The 24,031-nt window shown below is 41.1% G+C and overlaps 1 protein-coding gene, 1 non-coding gene and 1 pseudogene across 3 annotated transcripts; 1 reads left to right on the top strand and 2 right to left on the bottom strand.

Moving 5' to 3' along the window:
* Nucleotides 1-266: 266 nt before the first annotated feature.
* LOC121799497 (lysophospholipid acyltransferase LPEAT2-like) lies at nucleotides 267-7,067 on the bottom strand. Of its 2 annotated transcripts, XM_042198890.1 has the most exons (15): nucleotides 6,521-7,067; nucleotides 5,808-5,988; nucleotides 5,515-5,574; nucleotides 5,192-5,355; nucleotides 5,041-5,104; nucleotides 4,485-4,553; nucleotides 4,059-4,154; nucleotides 3,426-3,470; nucleotides 3,014-3,084; nucleotides 2,369-2,435; nucleotides 2,091-2,141; nucleotides 1,588-1,698; nucleotides 1,436-1,483; nucleotides 561-687; nucleotides 267-367 (listed from the first exon to the last, which is right to left on the bottom strand). In XM_042198890.1, exons 1-15 carry the CDS (start codon nucleotides 6,979-6,981, stop codon nucleotides 330-332), a joined length of 1,653 nt encoding a protein of 550 aa, XP_042054824.1. In that variant the 5' UTR covers nucleotides 6,982-7,067; the 3' UTR covers nucleotides 267-329. The 2 variants fall into 2 exon arrangements, with proteins under 2 accessions (XP_042054824.1, XP_042054823.1); XM_042198889.1 differs by having other exon boundaries at nucleotides 267-687.
* Nucleotides 7,068-13,553: 6,486 nt separating this feature from the next.
* On the top strand, nucleotides 13,554-19,200 carry LOC121800985 (annotated as a pseudogene).
* LOC121801723 lies at nucleotides 14,115-14,221 on the bottom strand. Its single transcript, XR_006050659.1, has one exon. It is a non-coding gene; the product is annotated as a small nucleolar RNA R71 (small nucleolar RNA).
* Nucleotides 19,201-24,031: the final 4,831 nt, after the last annotated feature.

Raw genomic sequence — 24,031 nt, 5'->3', positions numbered from 1 at the left:
GATGTAGATGCTCTAAGAACGAAATACATGATTTAAACATGCTTGGAAATTGTTTCAATTAATTGTTTCAGTACACACTTATTTTATCTGAAAATTGTTTCAATTAATTGATTCAGTTCACACTTATATACTGAAGTAGATTTATAGAGGCTGACACATCCAAGGACAGCTAATTCCCAAACATAATAAGTTGGGCCATTTGGACAGAACAAAATTTATGGCATTTGGTAAGCAAACAATGATCCAAGGCCACCACCATTACACCATTTATGTCTACCAATTTCACAACATTAATTCTCCCCCATCAAATCTCATCTGCTCTTGTACCTTTACAATAATTCCTTGAGACATGCCAAATTTACAGACACTGTTATGCCATAAAAAAAACATAAGCTCTTCTCACAAAATAAGGGTTACAAAATTTTAGTAAATTTGACTATGAGGGCTGCATTACAGTCTCCTCTGTAGATAGCATAACCACTAATAAAGCAATAGCATTACTCTCCAGATGAGTCGTTACAAGACTTCCTCTACTAAATTTTGATCAGCTATGGACGAACCTCTGTGCAGCAATTTGGGTGCAAAAAGTGCTATGAGCAAAGGATGCCGTCTCAAACAGGAGATAAAATCGTCCCTGCTGATCCTATCGTCATTATCCACGTCGAACAAACTAAAAAGCCCTTGAATCTGTATACACCACAATAAACAAGTCTGAGAAAATAAGAAAATAAAACTATACTCCCTCCGTCCACGATTTAAAGAGCCCTTTTAACTCGGCACGGGTTTTAAGAAATTGTTTGACTTTGTGAAGAAAAGTAAAAGGAGAATGTGGGACCCTTTTAAAGTATCAGTTTTATATTGGATTGTGAGTATAAAAAGTTGATGGAATGTAGGGTTTGCATACTAAAAGTGGAATAAAGTAAATGGTTCTATAAATTGTGGACAAACCAAAATGGCAAAAAGGCTCTTTAAATGGTGGACGGAGGGAGTATAATGTTTGTGTGGACGGAATATGTATCTACATTCTTAGGTGGTGACAGATAACAGGGAAATAACTAAGTTTTCAAAGCATATCTTAGCATTTTCAATATTTAATGAAGATTTTACGCATATCCAGTTATGCAGAATATGCACGAGTCAGAATATGTACATACATACAAACATAATGCAACTAATAAAGATTAATCAACGAGAGCAAATAATCTATCTATAGCACCAACATATGCCACAAATCGTATGAAAGATGTCTATTAAAGCCGCAGCATAGTTGTTCACACTAAAATGCCCAATTATCAAAGGAGATATGTTAATTAAGTGGCAGTAAGGTAGAACATTTCATCCTTTTACCATAAAATAAAATATTTTTAAATGCGTACAAGTCAGAGCGTCAAGATTCTTGATATGATTAATGCCAGATAATAGATACCCAACTAACCTCCTCGGTATTTAAACTTGGAATTGAGAGTGAAACTGCATCTTGTAACTGACAAAATAACAAAAAACAGGGGATAAGGGAAAACCTCAGAATAAAAGTCACAAGACAGTTTTAGAATCAGCGACAAAAGGGAGCCAGATATAGTTATAAACCTCTTGCTTCAAAATATGATCATTCCCACTTATAGCACATTCACCAAATGCCACATCACATGCCCTCCGAAACAGAGGCTGCTTCAAAATATGGGCTGAACCTAGCAAGAACTGAAATGACATAACATTTCAAATGTCAGAAACATTTTGAACAGGATACAACATCGCTAAAAAATACACATCTCATTGAGTTTCAACATATATATAGTACGTTCTTTAAATGCATAAACTTCTCTTCTTGAGACAGTACAACCAGAAAGCCAGAGTAGGATACCCAAACTACATTAGGAAACCATATGATATTAAAATACATTATTACTCCCCAGTGGGTCTTGTGTTTTGTTGAACTGCTTCCACTTTTTTTCTCTTTTAGATATTAAGGTTTCCAAAACCTGCTAATTGAGATACTACGTGTGGTTGGTAAAGAAAACCACTAGTACTGGTTTGTTGCAAATATCCATATCAAATTAACAAATTTTATGAGCATTCTATAACAAACTTACCTGCTTAAATGTTATTTTACCCATCTTCTGCACATCAATAAAATCAAACACCTGCAGAATAACAAAGAAATTGTTCCGTAAAATCTACACAAGAATCTGGAAAGAGTGATGTGATGTGGTGGGGTGGGGTGGGGGGCTATCACCCAAGTTTTAATTGCATCGAAAATTACAATATCCATCATTGTCGTTTTGGATGCAGTCAGAAACCCCAAGTTACTATGAAAAGAGGTAAAACAGTTCATGAAGGAGATTGAAATTCAGAAACATTTAAAACTAACCTTCTCGGAAAGGCCACAAGGTTTCAGTCTCAGAGCTCTGAGAAAATCACGGAATTCAACACGCCCACTGAAATAAATAAAAACATTATTAGAACCAAGTTATAAATGTTGCATGATCATCTTAATTTCATTAGAACATGTAAGTGGTTGAGCATTATAAATAAAAAAATACTCTCTTCTTCACCGAGTACAGAAGCTATGAACTCAATAGTTTATCTAGACAGTGACCTGTTCACGCCATGTATTGAGTATAAAATATATAAGAGTTGACCAAGCCAATCTATTGCCAGAGACTTTGACAGCTGACTACAAAACCCTTCTATAAGGTAGGAGTAGTTTTTGTTTTTTTAACTTTTGCCAATTTGTTCACATGAAAATCTTCTTCATAAAGCACATACATAACGAAGTTATGATGTTCCTGGATAATTCCATCTTAAATAAACTGAAAGATGAAACTGCTTGATTGCAACTTTGGGTAAAATTGGAAGGACGCAAAATGATTTATGCATTTCTTAATCGTATTAGTGCATTACACGGTGTGTTAGAGGTAGACCAAGCTAAAATGCAGAAAGAATCTGTATTACTGAAGGCTGAAGCAACTATAAAATGATATATTTAATGCAACAGAACGAAATTTCGGAATACCTGGGATCTGGATTCATCGACAGAAATATCTCCAAAAACTCAACTGCTTCCACAACACTCAGATGCAAAGACTGCAGTTAAGTGATACAATAAATCAAAAGAATTACAAGTAGTTTACAACAAAGTTGCATGATCCAGGATACCGAGGCATATAGAATTTACTTTGTTACCCATATATTTCCAGCCTATGGTTACTGAACTTTAAACACAAAGCACTACAGCAAGAGAATTTTAATGATGTAGACATTTACTCTAAGCACATCAATTTAGCTCTAAACATCATTTCTTCGTCGACTGTTTTTCAAACGTGTTTGGGATGATATTAGCAGTGGACCCAACATCCAAAACAATTCTAGAATGCAAAAGGTGACATTAATTTCCTTAACACTTACATAAGGCCAATTTAACTTACCGATTGTACCCAGCCCAGTTCTACCATGTAAAGCGACGGGTTTTCCTGATAAAAGAAAATAAAAAACATATACTATCAATGGATCATTCAAATTTGCACAAGAAAGAAAATCAACATTGTGAACAACCATTCATATGGGCACACTTATCAAACAGGATTTGACTAGATGGAGAACAAATAAACCAAGCATATTTAATAATAACTACAAATAAATGTAAAGGCAGAAGAAATAGGATACCACTAAATCTAAACAAAATTGATAATGAGTAATTACAGTAATCCATTATTTACAAAAATTAAGTTTGAGAAACACAAAGGCTAAAAAATCAATGGTTTATACAAGAAGTTGGAGACCTGGACTTCAAAGCCAAATTTAACCAAACCGCAGGCCAACATATTACTACTGTAGATGACTAAGGCCGACTGTCCTTACATTCAATCTTAGGTCTCAGGACTCAAGTTAGTTAAACTTAAAACACATTAATATTTAAGGCACTGAAACCAGTCATAAACTCCAACAAAAAAAGAGCACATGCAAAACTATCATACTAAAGTTCAACATATAATCTTGAAATATTCTCTTCAAAATTGAAGACAAACATATTTTAATAGCGTTGGAAAATAATATGCAACCTGCTTTGACTCAGCAGCCTTAGCAAGAAGCATAAAATCTCCATATGAGTGAGCCGTCTGTGCTACATTGAGGGCACTTGCAATGGCACACCCAGTCTGCATTAGGTCAAGAACACTTGTGAATAACATAATTAAATGAAGTATTAATGCAATATTTGTATGCTAGACAATAGTATATTGTATACTCAGAAAGAAAAAAAAGATGAAGAAGCCACATTCAAGGTCATGGTATGTGTTCTAGTAAATAGAAATACATTAGACATCAACAAAGTTTCAGAAATTTGGGAAATAACCAAATCGATAGCTAATTACAGGCAACTGGAGTGTGGTAAGACTGAAGTTAGACCCAAAAGAGCCTTCAGGGTTACTGCTGCTTAACATAAATGAGAGCTAGCATATCCATACAGAAATTTAGACGTAGCTCACCCTCTGAGAAAAATGAACTGCATTTTCCTTCCGATTTTCATTAGGATAAACAAGCGGAAGATATTCTACCTGTGAATTGTGACAGGAGAATGGTATGTCAGTATCAGTATATTGTAGTAACATTAAAGACTGTATGAGGCCAAGCTACTTCACAATTGATACAAAAGCTCTTAATATTACAGCAAATTCTTTTACATACAAAAAATGCCATTTAAACATTTGTTGCATTCCCTTTCTACACCACATGATAATTTTGGGTTTTCTATTAATGTGAAATGCAACAGCAGCTCAAACATGATAACATATACACATGTAGTTAAATTCACTACTTCCGCAATTTGCACTAATTAGTACATATAATAAAGGGCATAGAGTCAAGACATTGCTCCATTTAAAGCAGTGTAGGATTATTATAAAAGGAAATGCCTAATGTTGTAATTATTTTAGGCCTGTTAGCAGTAGCAGTAGCACTAGCCACTATCATCTAGTTACGAAAAGATAATAATCCAGGGATAACTACTACACAGATATAAGAATCAAATACAAAGAAACATACCTCCATGAAATTGTGGAACTGTGTAAACATTCTGAACATTAACATGGCAAGTGTGATATTTCCCCTGTAAAAAGATGGCACAAATATAAAGTTGAGCATGCAAAAAGAAATGAAGAGGCATATCCAGTGGGGAAAAAAAATCTGGCATTACCATGACTGGTCAAAGTGAACATAGGGGTAACGAACAGCAACTGGCTGGACAGGATAGCCAGGAATGAATGCACCGATTTGGAATGATAAAAGAACTCTTCCATTGCTTGTTGTTCCCTCAGGAAATAAAAGCACACGAGGAAACCAATTGCATGAAGCTTTTCTCTGTTTTCAGGTCCTTAAAGAACATTTCTGTATCAAATAGCTTATATACAGATAAATGAAATTAAATACATTTTTAACCAAGAACAATTACAAGAGAGATATCGATGTATTTGTTTCGGTTAAAGACAGAATAAATGACAGCATATGGGATTTTCCTACCTTGATTTCATTTACAGCATGCTTCCTCGATGACTTCGAGAATCTATCAACATAAATAACCTAATGCAGGAAAAACATAACGATTAAATTATATATATGATGGCACCAAGCATGATTATACTGCAATGAATAAACCCTAACTAAACAACAAAAGATTTCATCCTGAGAAATACATGTGCTTCCCCAACTGAACACCGGAATAAAAAGAAAAGTAAGACCTATTGGAATAATAAATTGTTAAATATTTTGTTAAAAATCTGTACAGACTTATCAGAGAAAGATTACAATCATACCTGCATTGCTCTGATTATGGTCCCAACAAAAGGCATGGAATCATGTGTATCCGCAGACACTATGGTGGGAAATAATTCATAGAAAAAGAAAATCGGATCAATGTATGATACATGATTAGACACAACTATAGGAGCAATTTCCCTTGGCGCGGGTTTTCCTTTTCTTTTTATCCAATGGTAGCTGCAGAACAAAATATGCAAAAGAAACAACAGTTAGTTACTGAATCAACTAAAACCGAACTCACTTAAATGGAATGCTGACAGTGACAACATCTATATAAGTCTCCCCTTCCACCAAAACACACTTCAAGAAAGTGGGCAACTTCACTCTTACCACTACTAATTATCAAGTTAAAAACTTAAAAAGCAAAAAAATAGCATTGATGACAGGGGTTAGGTAGGAAGTTTGGCAACCTTTTATCACGGAATTCTAAAATAGGAAACTTATTCGGGGACAACTCATTTTGAAGTAGGACACTTACGAGTAACCACACTAACTGCTAGCTCAAAATCAATCCTAGTCATCACTCTGATTTCATAACTTTTGATGCTTCCCCAATTAAAATAGTACTTAATTTTTTTTTCTAAGAACTAATCGTCAGAGAAATAGTTTCAATTTGTAAGTAAATCAACATAGGAAAAATAAAACTGCTACTCCCAACATAAATCTTGGAGAATTTAAAAAGAAGCTAATAAAGTTACGAGCTTTATACCCAAAGGAGAAAAGGATAGCCCGGCCACAAAAGCGGGTGACCCACATGAGCCGGCAGCGCCACTTAGGCATAGGATTCTGCCTGTCCTTCCAGCCACACAGCGCCAGGCGAGTAATCAAGTAGCCGACTGTCAAAGACAGGCCGAAGAGCACTAGGCGGAGCAGCGCGATAGGCAAGCAGATGAGTATCTTGAGGCACTCGTAGAGGCCCTGGACGCTTGGGGTGTGGTTGCGGAAGGGGTCGATGGTGGAGGATCCGGGCACCTCAAATTCGTCGTGCGCCCCGATAAACGCGTAGGGATTGCGGCGATTCTCATCTCCCGGTTGAAATTGGGGCCGGGGATCGGCTTCGGGTTGAGGAAGATCTGGTCCGTCTTGGACTGTGACGATGACGTGGGGCTGGGGCTGGTCGGAGGAGAGGAGGGGAGTGGAGAGAGAATGGTCCTCTGCCGCTGCCGCCATTGCTGCTGAGTGCTGATGGAGAGAGAGAAAAAGACAATGGAAATGGAGCGGTTAAATTGGGATTTTGGGATCGGAGAGAATTTCTGTTTTCTGATACTCTATTAAATAAATAGAGGAGGGAGGAGAAGTTAGAGACAGAGTCCTGCGAAAGTACGTTAATGCCCTCCTACTTTATCCCATAAATATGGATCGTTGGATCTAAGTGAACGAAAACAAGATTTTCTATCCTAATTATTTTGTTTCTTCATTAATCAATTATTATAAGGAATAGAAGTACTCCCTCCGTCCCGCACTACTCGCACATTTCCTTTTCGGCACGGAGATTAAGGAATGAGTGTATAGCAAAGTCAACAATTGCGGCTGTAGGTGATAATTTTTACTAAAAATGGAAAGAGTGCAAATAACTTGGGACGCCCAGAAAGGAAATAAGTGCTAGTAGTACGGGACGGATGGAGTATTAAAACTCGTAGGTGTATACGAATAAATAATAAGGGTCTCTATCAAATGTCGTGTAAATGATAATAGTATTGTTGTTTAAATGGTGATCTCATATTGTGTGTGAATTTGATAGTGTCCACACATTTGGAAAGAGGGAGGAAATATGGAATGGACAGTCCGAGTGGAGCTGAGTAATTGAGCCACATGTTTTAATTTCTTTAACTATGCAAGTTTATGCCGACTATATTGGCCCCATCACATTTTACTTAGGATAATTTTTGTCATTTTTTACTGCCACAAAATTTTAGAAGGAGGTGATAAGAGCATCAGCAATAGCAATGGCGTCCGGATGGAATTCTGCGACGGATGTCCGTCATTGTGCATGGTAGGCATGGATACGGAATTCCGCCGAGAACACTGCAGTTCCGCGGCGTTTACGCGGAATTCCGTCGCGATGCCGCTCGGACGTCCGCCATTGCGTTGACTCCCACGGACGTCCGCGAGGAATTCCCGTTTATTGCATTAAATGTTTTTTTTTAATTTCTATAAATACGTCTCGTTGAACTTCATTTCATTCGCACCACTTGTATTAACGAGTATCTCTCTCTCTAAAAATACCTTTCTTTCGAAGAACAATGGAGCACCACGATAGCGATTCCCCCGCCACTAGCGAGTCACCGGCGCCTTATTTTCCCGTCGGCGGGAGTGCCGGAATGCCGGAGAGTGCCGAAATGCCGGGGATGATGCCCCAATCTCAAATGCCATCGGGAATGATGCCCGGGTACTACAACATGTACCCGCAGTGGTATGGGATGATGCCCCAGATGCCCGGGGCGAGTGCCGGAATGCCGGGGATGATGCCCGGAATGATGCCCCAAATGCCGGGGATGATGATGCCCGGGATGATGCAGGGATCGCACGTCGCTGCGGGGGAGTAGGCAGGGGGTCCCCAATCGCCGGTGGACAACGTCTATCGGCCCTATATGGATTTACTGTCAACGGACAACCCGACGAGTTCTCCTCTCGAGACTCAGTTCAGTGGCAATGACACGTTCTCGCTCGAGGAGTTGGGGCTTTCTCCGATCCGGGATTCTCCCATCGACGCACCACCGGCGACAGTGAGGAGGGGGAGGACAGGGCGAAGGAGGGGCAGGGGACGGGGCGTCCCGATGTACGGTGGTGAGGAGGGGGCCGCTGAGGTGGGGGAGGGATCCATCGGGAACAGGAGGACCGTCTAGATCATGGACGAGTGCGTCACGCTGGCGAAGGCGTGGATCAGTGTAATGGAGGATCCTTACGTCGGGGCGAACCTACACATCGACCGGATGTGGTGGCGCATTAGCCAAAGCTACCTCCAGTTCAAACCGCCAGGGGGGAAGCCTCACAACGGAGAGCAATGCCGGAAACAATGGGATCGGCTGAAGAGGCAGCTCAACCGATTTGCCGGCATTTACACAAACAACCTCCGCTCGGCAACCAGCGGCATGTCTGCCGAGGATGTGAAGCTCCTATCTCATCAGCAGTTCCCCGACACTCAGTTGGGCTTTGGGGAATTCAAATATTGGGCGGTGTATCTTGTGGTGCAGTCTTCGGCCAAGTTCACTGCGGGGTGTTGAATCTTGCTGGCCGAAGCGGACGAAGATCAACGACTACGGAGAGTACAGTAGCAGTGTCGGTTACGCGAAACTCCCCCCGTCGAGGCAGATTTCCCAACACCCACATCGTTGGCCCGCCGCCGTCACCAGGTTGGGCAAAAGTCCACGGCGCGGATGGCGAGGGGAAGCACCAGTAGATCCGCCGAGGCCCAATCGGCAGCACCCGCCCAAAACGATCCCGAGAACCCCTCATTCGCCCACATCGCGGCACATGAAACCTTGTTACGTGCAATGGTTGAATGTCGCCAATCGACCGACCCCCATTACAAGCGGTAGCTTAAACCCCTCATCAACAGTATGCGGCGTGATTTGGGGTTCGGAGACATGTCGGACGGTGACAGTGAGGGGGGTGGCGGCAGGGACGGCGACGGGGAATCCGAGGAGTGAGAAGCCGGTTTTTATTTTAATAATGTAATTTTTTTAGTAATTATGTATTTTTTTATAATGAAGTATGTTTTTTTTAAAATAAAGTGGTTGCATTTTCTCCGTATTCGTGTCGACTATTTAATTTCGTAAATTTCTTACTTCCAGAAATTGTTTAATTTGTGAATTTGTGAATTTTTTTTAACTGTGGGAAGTCCTTCGGGATGTCCTTGGGGATGTCCGCCACTGTGCAGTGGGAATTCCTTATGACGTGGCAGTGCAGTGGGAAGTCCATATGACGTGGCATGAGGTGTTTTTGGGAATTCCGCGCCACTGCTGATGCTCTAAGTGGAGTAAGTAGCAAGGGAAAAAAGTAGTTAAATATTTTAGAATAATGTTATGCGGCCACATTATGGCTAGACATAAATTAATTAAATAACAAAAAAATTTAATTTTTTTTCAAATTTTTGGTTTAATACTACTTGATTTTACTTTTATATCATCTTCATTATATGTTGCTAAACATGTTAGTGTTGTTCTTTCGTAGTTTTTGCTCAACTTATTACTACTATCATTTCTTGATTGTTGCTCAACGTATACAGTAATTCGTGATATTAATGTGTTTTACGTAATTGAATTCAAAGATAAGTATCAACTCACAAGTTCATTCACACACATATAAGTTTATATCGGTAATTCTAATTTTTTTATACATGTAAATGGACTAAATTAACTCTTTATGGCCGGCCACATTATGACCATTTAGCATCACCCAATATTTTAATGATGTAGTTGAAGATAGATATATATTTCCAAATGTAGAAAATTTATAATTTGAGTGAGACAAACTAAGAAGGAATGGTGAACATTTTAAATGAGACGGAGAGAGTATTTTAGGCTAGTGAGGTTAGAGAATCACAATGCTTTGAGAAAAGATGATGTTTGTATTGATTTCTCGTAACAGGAATCAAGCCCCAAAGTATGAAATTGGAGAAGGAACAATCCCAAATCATTTGGACAAGAATGCCTGTTTTTAACGGCCACGGATGGATTCCTTGATCAACCCAAAATGGTTTATATCAATAAATATTAAGGCGAATTTTACTAAGGCTGGAATAGAGCCTATTTTCCTATCTCTTTGTTCCCTCAATGCTTAAGCCTTCAATGGTAGTTTCCTCATCTAGTTTTTAGGCCTTTTTCTAGTTATACATGTAGTATCATTTTCATATTAGCACTTAGACTTTGATGAACATAAAAAAGACCTCCTTAGAGAGTGTTCTCCCCCTTTGGGTTGAGTTATCTTTTGAAGTGGTTGCTATGTTAGCTTAGCCAATTTCTAGAAATATGCTTCTAGTATAGTGTTAGCTATTAGAAATACGGTTCAATCATAATTGTAAATATCAGAGCGTGTATTGTAAATGGAGGGAAATTGATTTTGTATTGCTTCATTGTATTTCTAGTATGTCTCATAATATAAGAAGAGTTTCCACATATGCATGGAAAGATTTACTAGTACTTGTTACATATTATTGATTTAGTTGAATTCTATTTATTGAGAGAGATCTCTGCAATCCTTCCACAAACATTTGTGAAAATTCCAAAATTTACTACCTTGGTCGAGATATCAGCCTTAGAGCATCCCCATCCATGCTCTTGCCAACGAGCATGAATGTGGGTCCGGACCCACTTTTACTCTCTGTCCTTAGGCAAGAGCACAACACTCACATCCGTGCTCTTCCGTAAGGACAAGCTCAAGGGTCCCACCATTCTATTATTCAATTTAAATAAAAACATTTCCACAATATTAAAATACATTAAAATTACATGGAATACTATTACACATTAAAAAAAATAAAAATTACATAATAAAAATTCTAAAAATTAAAAAGTACATAATTAAAATCCTAAAAATTAAAAATTACATAATTAAACTCCTAAAAATTAAAAATTACATAATTAAAATCCTGAAAAATAAAAATTACATAATTAAAGGCTAAAAATATCCCCCGGAAGACTATTCATCCGGCTCTACCCCCAATGTTCTTTGGAGACCCCGTATCATTGCCACATGCGATCGAAGTTGCTCGAGGGTCATAGTTGACCTATCGGCCAAATTGAGTTGGGCCAAAACCCCCCACAACGAGTTGGTGCGGGGGTTAAGGTGGCACAAAGGGAGCGGGAGCGGATGGAGTCGCGGCGCGACGGCGGTTGCAGGTCGACTTCTTCCTTCCTTGCGGCCGGCGTTGGGAACTACTCGGGCCGGCGTCGGAGCTACCCAAGTTAGCTCCGGCGAGCTGGGTGGACACCTCATCGGAGCCGACGTCGGATAGGGATACCGACCTCGACCATTTTTCGGAGGAACTAGAGGAGGATAATACGTCTTCCCTATACTTCGGATGCACACACACCTCCTGCCAAACATTGAGGTACTTGAACGGTTTGTAGTGTTGGGATTGGTAGGTCGCCAACTGATGCGAAGCTTATTTCCTATTCTTTACCCCGGATTTCATGTTAATTATAACTCACCAAGTCGTGCTTTGAGTGTAGTTTCGGGTGTTAGAAGCTGGAAGTTCGTCGGAAATGCATAGCTGAGATTCCAGAGAGTTCGCCCGGTCGGGCGTTTTGATGTCGCTAAACGCCCGGTCGGGCGTTTCCATATTGTGCATGCGGAGTCCAGAAAGTTCGCCCGGTCGGGCGTTCTGATTTCAACTAAACGCCCGGTCGGGCGTTTCCCGCGAGGCCATGCAGTAGCCTTTCGCCCGGTCGGGCGATTACCTCCTTTGAATTCGCCCGGTCGGGCGTTTTAGTCGCGTAACTGCGATTTTGCAGTTGACCCAGCGGTTGATGGATTAGAAAGGCTGGGAAAATGAATTGGAAGGGGGGAACGAGACAGAGAAAAAGACAGAGGGGGAGAAAGGAGGAGAGGAAGAAGAGAAGGAAGGCATTCCGGCCATTATTCCGACCATCCATTCCCGAATCCCGACTCCACTCGACGAGAGCATCACACCTATGGTTTTATTTCTACATTCTACCATGTGTATAGGCTAGGCTCTCTTTGTTGCTCCGAGTTGTAATCTAGGCTTGTGTATTTGTTTTAACACCTTGAATCGTATGTTTGATACCAACAATGTGTTTGATAATTAAAATGCTACGTTTTTGGCTAATGATGTAGTGTTGTTAAATCTTAACTATTGTCTCTTTAACATAGCTTAGGATTGATCGTTTGTTGGTATGCTTTCGATTTAGAACTGTTCAGGGGATAAATTGATAGTGGATTAGGTAAGTGATTATAGTAGACGACATTTATTCCCGCGCATCCGCAGGAATTAAATGTCGTTGAAAGTTGGTTCATGGAACAAGTGTTCAGCTGACTGTGAACTATACGTCGTAGACATGTTCAGTGCACGCGATTAGGTTGATAATTATAATCCCGTCGTATGTTTCGTTGTAAATGGTGTAAAACAACGCAAGCTTAGTGAGCAACTTGGAGTGACCTGTCTTTCTCGTGTCAAAAATCTCATTTCAGTAGCTTAAGTTAGTTAACCATCTCAAAATCAAAACAAGATCTTTTGATACTTTGTGTAGTCATATTAAGTGTAAGCAATCTCGCCTCCCTGTGGATCGACACTTGAAATACTACTACGATACTGTATTCTTGCAGTAGTGTAGTATTATTAGAGTTAAAATAATTGAACTTGATAATCTTTTTACATTGATTAAGAACTCTAAAATATCACATCAAGTTTTGGCGCCGTTGCCGGGGAGGCAATAGCTTGTTTATGCTTAATTGTTTTAGTTTTTATTTTGTTTTGTTTGATTTTTCGTTTTGAGTTTTTTTAGGTACATTGTTCGTGTTCTACGGTGTGATAGCCATCTACCACGTCCGGACTTGAAGACGAAGGAGTGTATTATTTTAGGTAATTTTTTTTTAGCTAACTCTTAGTTTAGTTTTAGGTAGTTTTGTTTGCACACTAGCACACACGTTTTATAGGACTTACCCCGAAGTTGTCGAGAGGTCTCGCTTTCGGTAATTAGGAAATATTTTATGCTTGTGCTTGGTGTATTTTCTGTTGTGTAGGTACTAATAATAAAAAAAAAAAAAAAAAAGAGTCGTGAATGCACACGAGATCTCAGGGTACACCGCCTTTCGGATTACTCTGTTATCAAAGAAGGAAAGGGTCAGGAAGTTCAGCCGGGTTTGAAATTCAACAGGATTCGCCGAGTCCAATCAGAGATAACCCATTGTTTGAGAATAGTGACAGTGATCTGGAAGCTGAGTCGATGGCCGACAATAATAACAACAACGCTGTCCCACCACCCGTTGTGAGGTTTGGCGACACTCTTAGATCGGGAATTGAGTACCCCGGAGAGTTTGCTTATGCGAACAACAACATCAACATTCCACCTCACTATATTAGTTTGGTGAATGGGGGGAATCTTTTCCATGGACGGGATGATGAGGACCCGGTGAGCCACCTCAATGCCTTCTACGAGTTGACGAACTCTCACAGACCCCCGAATGTGGAACACAATCTGATCAAGAGGGTCTTATTCCCATTCTCTCTGAGGGAGAAAGCAAGAGCTTGGTATGACTCTATCCCGGGCTACAACATAGCAACGTTCCAAGAGTTGAAGACGTTGTTCCTCTTGGAATACAATTCTCCTATGAAGATTGAGAAGTTGAGAGAGGAGATCACCTCTTTCCGACAAAAGTATGACGAGTCCTTCGCGGAAGCATGGAAGAGATTCACGGAATTGATAAGGAAATGCCCAAGTCACGGACTAGCTCCGGGGCATGACCTTTTGAAATTCTACAAGGGACTCAACAGTGAAGGCACGGGATTGGTGACTGCAGGTTCGAATGGGAACCTAGATGATCTAACTCACGATGAGGTGAGGGCTTTGTTTCAAAGGCTGGCCAACAATCAACGGAATTGGCACAATCCAAGGCGAGGGGCTGATAGAGCGGGAGATACATTTGGTGCTACCAAGGATGCGGAAAGAGTGACCGCAATTGAGGCTCAACTGGCGGACATTAGCACTCAAATGTCGTCGATGACAAAGGCAGTTAAATCTCTTCAACTGACTCCTCAACCCCAAGCTGTGACGGTGATGAGATGTGGGTTGTGCCAAGGCGGGCATCATACTGATCAGTGCCCAAGTCTTCAAGGACCACCTGTGGAAGAGGTGAACTATATTGGCAACAATCGCCAAGGGTTCAATCAAGGCAACCAATACAACAATCAGCAAAATTGGAGGCCTCAACAAACGGGATGGAATCAGGCTGGTCCTAGCAACAACTCGGGAAATCAATGGAGGAACAACACTCAACCGCCGGGTTATGAGAAGAAGCCAACCGTCGAGGATCAGTTGGGGCAGATTCTCTCTTTCATGACTAAGAGTCAAAAGGAGAACGAAAATTTCAAGGAAAGGACGGTGGAAAAGTTTGGGCAGATGGATGCGACAATGAGGAATCTTGAGACGCAGATAGGGCAGCTTGCCACGGCATCACACACGAGGATTCCTAACACCATCCCGAGCAATACCGTACCTAATCCGAGAGGCAATGAACAGTGTAAGGCAGTGGTCTTGAGAAGTGGTCGTGAGTTGGATTCGACACCATCAATGGACGGCCAAGGTACTTCCGGCATCTCACACGCAGGGGCGGATGAGATGTTAGGCTTGCATTCCTCGCACGCAGGGGCGGACGAGGCATGTAAGGGAAGTCCCCGCGTTGGTGCAGGGTGCCCAACATGGTCAAGAACAGGCTGCATCCGGCAGCAAGGAAAATGGTGTAGAATCCGAGTTAAGCGAGAAGTTTTTGGCAGAAAAGAAGGGAAAGCAGAAAGTAGAGATGGGATCAAATGGACAGCTGATGACAAGTCCGGCATTAGACCCGAAAAGCAAGTTCAACTTCCCTGATCACATTCCTCCTCCACCATATCCACCGAAGAGGAAGAAGAGAGCTCCAAAGGAGAAAAGCTTCGAGTGGATGATGAACGTGATTCGAAAAGTGAATGTGGATGTATCGTTGGTGGACCTCTTCACTAATTTCCCCAAGTTCTCCAAGTTCTTTAAGGACATGATGGCAAACAAGGAGAAACTTCAAGACGAGGGAATAGTGGCATTGAGCATGAATTGCTCACAATTGATTTCGGGAATGATGCCCATGAAGAAGAGGGATCCGGGAAGTTGTGTGATTCCTTGTGAGATAGGCAACACAATTTTCACCAAATGTCTATTGGATCAAGGATCGGGGATCTCACTGATGGCATTGAAAACAGCACGTGCCATTGGACTGGAGAACAGAATGGAGCCCATCGACATTGCTCTACAACTGGCTGATCATTCCATTGTGAAGCCCACTGGAATAGTAGAGGATGTCTTGGTCAAGGTAGACAAGTTCGTCATCCCCGTTGATTTCATAGTATTGGATATGCCCGAGGACAAAGAGGTGCCAATTCTGTTTGGCAGACCGTTTCTTGCCACAGGGGACGTGTTGCTAGGAGCAAAGGACAACTCGGTCACGTTTAGAATTAATGGTGAGCAAGTGACCATTAATGTGGAGAAAGCGATGAAGCATCCTAGTGATGCAAAAGCGTGCTTTAGAGTTGATGTCCTCGACAAGTGTATCTTTGACAAGATGCGTTGCTCGGCAAGTATAGAAGGAAGCGTTTATGATAAGGGGAGCTTGGAAAGAGACTTTGGTTCGACAATTAAAGTTGATTTTGATTTTGATGAAAGTGAGGATGCTCAAATTGATCAACCAAGTCTAGAGAATGAATGTGTGGTGGATACTTTTGTGGCGGATGTGCAGCCCTCAATTGAAGTACCACCAAAGCTAGAATTGAAGCCACTCCCGACAAATCTGAAATACGCATTCCTTGGTGAGGATGAATCTTTACCGGTTGTGATATCGGCGATGTTGAATGATGAAGAGGAATTGAAGTTGATAGAGCTACTGAAGTCACACAAGAAAGCTCTAGGTTGGTCCATTGCCGACATCAAAGGAATTAGCCCTGCAATATGCATGCATAAAATCTTGATGGAAGATGGAGCTAAGCCGGTAAGAGAGAGACAAAGGAGGTTGAACCCACTTATGCAGGAAGTGGTTGAAAAAGAAGTGAAGAAATTGCTGAAATATGGGATGATCTATCCCATTTCCGATAGTGAGTGGGTTAGCCCAGTACAATGTGTACCAAAGAAAGGGGGAATAACCGTGACCGTCAATGAGAAGAATGAGGTTTTGGCAACTCGATTGGTGAACTCATGGAGAGTTTGCATGGATTATAGAAAGTTGAATACGGCGACGAGAAAAGATCACTTCCCGTTGCCATTTCTGGATCAGTTGCTCGATAGGATTGCGGGTTATTCCCATTATTGCTTTCTAGATGGATATTCGGGGTACAATCAGATTGCAATTGCCCCGGAAGATCAAGAAAAGACGACATTCACATGTCCTATTGGAACTTATGCCTTCCGCCGGATGCCTTTTGGTTTGTGTAATGCACCGGCTACATTGCAACGTTGCATGATGGCAATTTTTTCCGATATGAATGAAGACATCATGGAGATCTTCATGGATGATTTCTCCGTCTTTGGATCCTCATTTGACTTTTGCTTAGAAAACTTGAGACGGGTCCTACAAAGATGTGAAGAATCAAATCTCGTGCTCAATTGGGAAAAGTGTCAGTTCATGGTAAAGGAAGGCATAGTGTTGGGACACAAGGTGTCAGAGTTGGGGTTGGAGATGGATAAGGCGAAGATTGATGTGATCTCAAAGTTACCTCCCCCAACGAATGTGAAGGGCATCCGTAGTTTCCTTGGACATGCGGGATTCTACCGACGTTTTATAAAGGATTTTTCAAAGATTGCAAAGCCACTTTGCAACTTGCTTGAAAAGGATGCCAAGTTCGTCTTTGATGGGAAATGCCTTGAGGCATTTGAATTGCTGAAGAAAAAGCTAGTCGAAGCTCCTATTATTATCACACCCGACTGGTCAAAGCCGTTTGAGCTGATGTGTGATGCTTCGGACTGTGCTGTGGGGGCCGTTCTAGGCCAAAGGAGAGACAAGGTTCTACACGCTGTCTACTATGCTAGCAAAGTACTCAACGAAGCTCAACTGAATTACACCACGACAGAGAAGGAAATGCTAGCAGTAGTGTATGCTTTTGAGAAGTTTCGTGCTTACTTACTTGCCACGAAGGTGGTAGTGTTTACGGATCATTCGGCTATCAAGTACTTGATGAACAAGAAAGATGCAAAGCCTCGGTTGGTGAGGTGGATCCTTTTACTACAAGAGTTTGATGTGGAAATCAAAGACAAAAAGGGGACCGAGAATTTGGTAGCCGATCATCTGTCTAGATTAGAGGGATTGGAAGAGACGGAAGATGAAAGAAAGAAAAGGATAAATGAGAAATTTCCCGACGAGCAAGTGTTGCAAGTGGAGGCTCGGGAAACATATGTGCCGTGGTTTGCCAATTTGGCAAACTACCTTGTCACGGGCATTATACCAGAAGGGTTGTCATCTAACCAAAAGAAGAAGTTTTTGAGTGACACCCGCACATATGTTTGGGAAGATCCGTTTCTCTTCCGGATTTGTAGTGATGGAGTGATTCGAAGGTGCGTTGGAGAGCATGAGCACCTTCAGATTTTGTCTGCATGCCATGATTCGTTGTATGGCGGCCACTTTGGAGCACGACGAACTGCTTTTAAAGTGCTTCAGTCCGGATTCTTTTGGCCATCGATCTTCAAGGATGCAAAAGCCTATGTAGAACGATGTGACAGTTGCCAAAGAGCCGGCAATATCTCGTGGAGGAATGAAATGCCGATGAATAATATTCACGAGGTAGAACTTTTCGATGTTTGGGGAATAGACTTCATGGGACCGTTTCCCAAGTCTAATGGGCAGCAATACATTCTCGTTGCTGTCGACTACGTATCTAAGTGGGTAGAGGCAGTGGCCTCGGCAACCAATGATGCCAAAGTGGTGTTGAAATTTATCAAGAATCACATCTTTAACCGCTTTGGGACACCACGAGCCATTATCAGTGATGGAGGAACTCATTTTTGCAACAAATTGTTTGAAAACCTCCTAGGAAAGTATGGTGTCCAACACAAGGTTGCTACCCCTTATCATCCCCAAACAAGTGGTCAAGTTGAAGTCTCCAATCGTGAGATATAGCGGGTGCTTGAGAAAGTTGTAAGGCCGTCTCGGAAGGATTGGGCTCAAAAGCTAGATGATGCTTTGTGGGCCTATCGAACGGCGTATAAGACCCCGATTGGAACTTCACCATACAAATTGGTATTTGGGAAGGCTTGCCATTTGCCGGTAGATCTTGAGCATAAAGCTTTTTGGGCTTTGCAAAAGCTTAATTTGGATTATGATGCTGCAGCCGAGAAGAGGATGTGCGATATGAATGAGATGGATGAGTTTAGGCTTCATGCGTATGAGAGCGTTGATCTCTACAAAGAGCGTGCTAAGAGGGTACATGATGCAGCCATTAAGCCTCGTCAATTCCATGAGGGACAACTGGTCCTTTTGTACAACTCTCGGCTTAGACTGTTTCCGGGCAAGCTCAAGTCAAGATGGTGGGGTCCCTATGTGGTGCACAAGGTATACCCCTATGGTGCTGTGGATGTTCGGGATCAGAAGAATGGTAGCATTTGGAAGGTGAATGGCCAACGCTTGAAGGCCTATGTTGGAGTTGAAAGTGGCACGGAGACAGAAGAGGTGGTCACACTAGAGAATCCGAAAGTGTAGACCAAGGATGAAGAAGGTCGAGCCAACGACTATAAACAAAGGCGCTGATTGGGAGGCAACCCAAGTTTTTTTTGTTTTTATTTTTGATTTCATATGTTGGAGGTTTTGTTTGCTCAATTCTTTCCTCCAACATTTTTTTTTTTGAATTGAGAGTTTCTTTTTGTAGTTTTTGTTTTTTTTGTAGGAGCAACTGGGAGTTAGGATTGGAGCTTAGGAGGAAGCACACCTGCAAAGGATTTTTTACACCCACCCTCCCACCCGAATGCACTATGGACGTCATGCCAAGTTTGGGGGAGTTTCCTTTCCCTTTACTTTATTTGTCTTCTTTGCATGCATTGAGGACAATGATGCATTCAAGTTTGGGGGGGGTTATGAATGATTTGTGATGTATGTTTTTTGGGTGTTTTGCGTGATAAAGATGTTTTGAATCTATGTAGTTGACGGGTGCATGCTTTATCTTCGGCTTTCTGGTTAGGAAATCTTACTTGATCTTACTTGATCTTTGAAGCTTAGGATGAATGGAATGGGTGCATGAATTTATTTGAAAGAGCATGTTGTGATTACATCCGATTTCTTAAGTTGAGGAGAGTATGAAAATCGCATGACTTGTGGAAATTATTTTGGATTGATTTGCTTTATCGAGTGAAGTGCTTGCGTTCGTTTGTGTTAACGATTTGGGAGGACAAGGCACTAGGATGAACTCCATGGCCAAATGATCACATGCCTAGTCCATCAAATGATCCCCTAGAAGCCACCTTGAGATTAATTTCTTATTCTTTGTGTAAACACTTAGCCAAACACTTAGCCACTGAAATAAGCCTAATTTTAGCCTCATCGATAGACCTTGCTACTATTTGGGTGCTAAATACAAGTTGAGCTTTGTGGTTTGAGTTTGAGTGGTGAATTGTAAAGAGTAGACATTTCTAGACTTGATAGAAGGTGAAAAGAATGAAGTTCTAAGAAAAAAAAAACAAGAAAAAGAAAAAGACGACCTCCAAATTCACAAAAGTCGAGGTCTTTACAAAAACAAAAAAAAAAAAAGAAATAAGTTGATGAAATAAAGATAGAGCTTCTATGTTTGTTTGTGTAATCTCGTCTGGAATAGATCTCAAGTTTGGGGGAGTGTGGGTTTGGTTGTAATTTTTCGTTGGTTAATCTTTGGAAGGAAGTTGTAGGAGGGAAGATTTTGGCACTCAAATGTGTAGCCTTTGAGCTCACTATCCATACTTATCCTACCTCGTCCCTAGCCCCATTACAACCTTGAAATAAGACCTTGGACCTTATCGTTGATGCTTGTGGATGTTGTGTAAAGAACTTGGTAGAGTTAAAGAGGTTCGATTTGAAATCTGTGAGTCTATGTGGTTAGTATTGCTTAATGAGTCAATGATGATGGTTTGAGTTGTTTGATCGCATGCTTGGACTTATTTTGAAGTGCACCTTAACTTGACGTTCTAGGGGGATGAGTGATTGTTCTTGAGAGTGGGAAATCTCGATTGGAAATGTTGGGGGTTTAGATTTTGTCACTCACGTCCCTACATGATTCTTTGTGATGAAAATTTCTCTGCGGGGTAGACTTGCGTTGAGTTTTTGTGCTAAAAAAAATGTACCTTGCTCGGGGCGAGCAAGAGCTTAAGTTTGGGGGTATTTGATGCGAAGCTTATTTCCTATTCTTTACCCCGGATTTCATGTTAATTATAACTCACCAAGTCGTGCTTTGAGTGTAGTTTCGGGTGTTAGAAGCTGGAAGTTCGTCGGAAATGCATAGCTGAGATTCCAGAGAGTTCGCCCGGTCGGGCGTTTTGATGTCGCTAAACGCCCGGTCGGGCGTTTCCATATTGTGCATGCGGAGTCCAGAAAGTTCGCCCGGTCGGGCGTTCTGATTTCAACTAAACGCCCGGTCGGGCGTTTCCCGCGAGGCCATGCAGTAGCCTTTCGCCCGGTCGGGCGATTACCTCCTTTGAATTTGCCCGGTCGGGCGTTTTAGTCGCGTAACTGCGATTTTGCAGTTGACCCAGCGGTTGATGGATTAGAAAGGCTGGGAAAATGAATTGGAAGGGGGGAACGAGACAGAGAAAAAGACAGAGGGGGAGAAAGGAGGAGAGGAAGAAGAGAAGGAAGGCATTCCGGCCATTATTCCGACCATCCATTCCCGAATCCCGACTCCACTCGACGAGAGCATCACACCTATGGTTTTATTTCTACATTCTACCATGTGTATAGGCTAGGCTCTCTTTGTTGCTCCGAGTTGTAATCTAGGCTTGTGTATTTGTTTTAACACCTTGAATCGTATGTTTGATACCAACAATGTGTTTGATAATTAAAATGCTACGTTTTTGGCTACTGATGTAGTGTTGTTAAATCTTAACTATTGTCTCTTTAACATAGCTTAGGATTGATCGTTTGTTGGTATGCTTTCGATTTAGAACTGTTCAGGGGATAAATTGATAGTGGATTAGGTAAGTGATTATAGTAGACGACATTTATTCCCGCGCATCCGCAGGAATTAAATGTCGTTGAAAGTTGGTTCATGGAACAAGTGTTCAGCTGACTGTGAACTATACGTCGTAGACATGTTCAGTGCACGCGATTAGGTTGATAATTATAATCCCGTCGTATGTTTCGTTGTAAATGGTGTAAAACAACGCAAGCTTAGTGAGCAACTTGGAGTGACCTGTCTTTCTCGTGTCAAAAATCTCATTTCAGTAGCTTAAGTTAGTTAACCATCTCAAAATCAAAACAAGATCTTTTGATACTTTGTGTAGTCATATTAAGTGTAAGCAATCTCGCCTCCCTGTGGATCGACACTTGAAATACTACTACGATACTGTATTCTTGCAGTAGTGTAGTATTATTAGAGTTAAAATAATTGAACTTGATAATCTTTTTACATTGATTAAGAACTCTAAAATATCACATCACCAACGCAGCACTGATGATGTCGACCTCACTTCTGCCACTCCCCACCGACCGCTCTTCCTGAAGGTAATACCCCTGGAACTTTTGAATTTCTTCGTTGGCTCTGTATATGGCATTGCGCACCATACTCTTGTTGCGCTCCATTGTTCCAGCCGGCAGGTTTTGATTGTACCGGCGACCGATGCGCCGCCAAAAATGGTCCTCGGATTGGTTTGTGTCAATCTCCGGATCTTCGGAGATAGACAAAAATGCTTTGAATAATTGATCCATCTCCCCCGGAGTGTATGGGGTGCGGACACCACGAGTAGGAACAGGAGTAGTTTGAGAGCCGCCGCTCCCTCCCGCTCTAGGTACCCGCATTGCCCCTCGGGGGCATCTTGGTCATCCACCGGGTAAGGTCGATAGCCACCAGGAGCTTGAGAACTTTGGGTTTGAGGAGGGACCGAAAATTTCGTTTCCGGACTAGGAAATGGTTGCGAGCCGAACCATTCGTTGTTCCAACCGCGGGAGTCGGATGGGTGATCGCCGGAGTCGGACATTTTTTTGTTGTAAGAGTGAAAGAAAGATTGAGAATTGTAAGAATGGAAATGAGAGAATTTAGATGAGAATTGTGTAATGTGGTGTGAAATTTTTTGTGTAGAAGTGAGAGTATTTATAGATGAAAATGTGAATTTTTGGGGGAAAAAATTGAAAAATAAATTAAAAGTGAGGAGAAAACGGATACAATTTTTTGGGAAGTGAGAAAATATTTTTTTATTTTTAATCAGATTTTTTAATTAAAATCTGATTTTTTTTAAAAAAAAAGAAAATTGCCAACGGTATTGCCGTTGGCTAATCAAAGGAGGACACGTCAGCTGCTCGCTGGCACGGACGTGCTCGATGCATCGAGCAGCGGCGTGCCAGCGGCGGACAGCGGGTGGAGTGACGCTGGCACGGACGGACGCTGTCCTTCAACCGCTGCGGATGCTCTTAGTTGGTATAATAGGCTGGGCTGTTGTAGAAATTTAGTTTTTTCATGTATTTTTGATTTTTTTTTAATTATCATTATAAATTTAAAATAGTTACACAATAAATTACTTAATACTACTCTCTCCATTCTATAAAAACAGAAGTTCTCTCCATTTCCGTCCGCACCATAAAAATATTACACTTCTATTTTTTGGTAATTCATTTCTCTCTAATTTTTTGGTAATTCATTTCTCTCTAATGAGGTGTGCCTCATTCTTCACTAAAAATAATACTCTAATTACTTTTTCTTTCTACATCTCTCTCACTTTATTTTATCTACGGAAAACAAAAGTCTCCCAAAAATTTCTATTTTTTTTGAAACGGAGGAAGTAGAACTTCTAGTTTTAATTGTAGTTTACAATTGAGGAAATTGAACTGCAAGGAGGAATTTCATATTTAATTGTAGTTTACAATTGAGGAAATTGAACTGCAAGGAGGAATTTCAAAATGTGTATGAATATAATTCTGCCATATTTGGGTTTAACAAATGTTGCAATATTCGCCCACTTTAATAGATTAACCCAATCCTAGCCTACTTCGTTTTACTGATGGGCTGGGCTGGCCGGCTACATCGATATTGGGCTGGGTTGATGAAAAAGTATGTATGGGTTTATGATTCTAATAAAAAAAATCTTAAATAAGCTACTCATTGGTGTTGAGTTTGGTTTTGATAAAAGAGTGTGTGTTGTGTGTGCCATGTTAACGAAGAAACAAATTATAGCTGGCTTCATCAATAGAGTGTTGTATCCACTCACACACTTTAATTAATAGCTAATTAATAAGCCGATCAAGCAGGATACTAATTAACATTAATTTAGCAATAATATTTCCCAAAATCAATATTTTCATAATCAACGTACGATTACGAATTACAATACAAATAAATCCATATTTGCATAATTTAACA

This window comes from Salvia splendens, chromosome 4, assembly GCF_004379255.2.
Source record: "Salvia splendens isolate huo1 chromosome 4, SspV2, whole genome shotgun sequence".
Taxonomy (NCBI): domain Eukaryota; kingdom Viridiplantae; phylum Streptophyta; class Magnoliopsida; order Lamiales; family Lamiaceae; genus Salvia; species Salvia splendens.
This window is presented reverse-complemented; position numbering and strand designations above follow the sequence as displayed.

Coding starts and splice junctions, on each gene's coding strand:
- LOC121799497 (XM_042198889.1), bottom strand. CDS start 6,981: ATGGCGGCAGCGGCAGAGGACCATTCTCTCTCCACTCCCCTCCTCTCC. Junction 4,155..4,484: donor CAGTTCATTTTTCTCAGAGG/GTGAGCTACGTC, acceptor GACCTAATGCAG/ACTGGGTGTGCCATTGCAAG. Junction 688..1,435: donor CAAGTTTAAATACCGAGGAG/GTTAGTTGGGTA, acceptor TGGTGTATACAG/ATTCAAGGGCTTTTTAGTTT.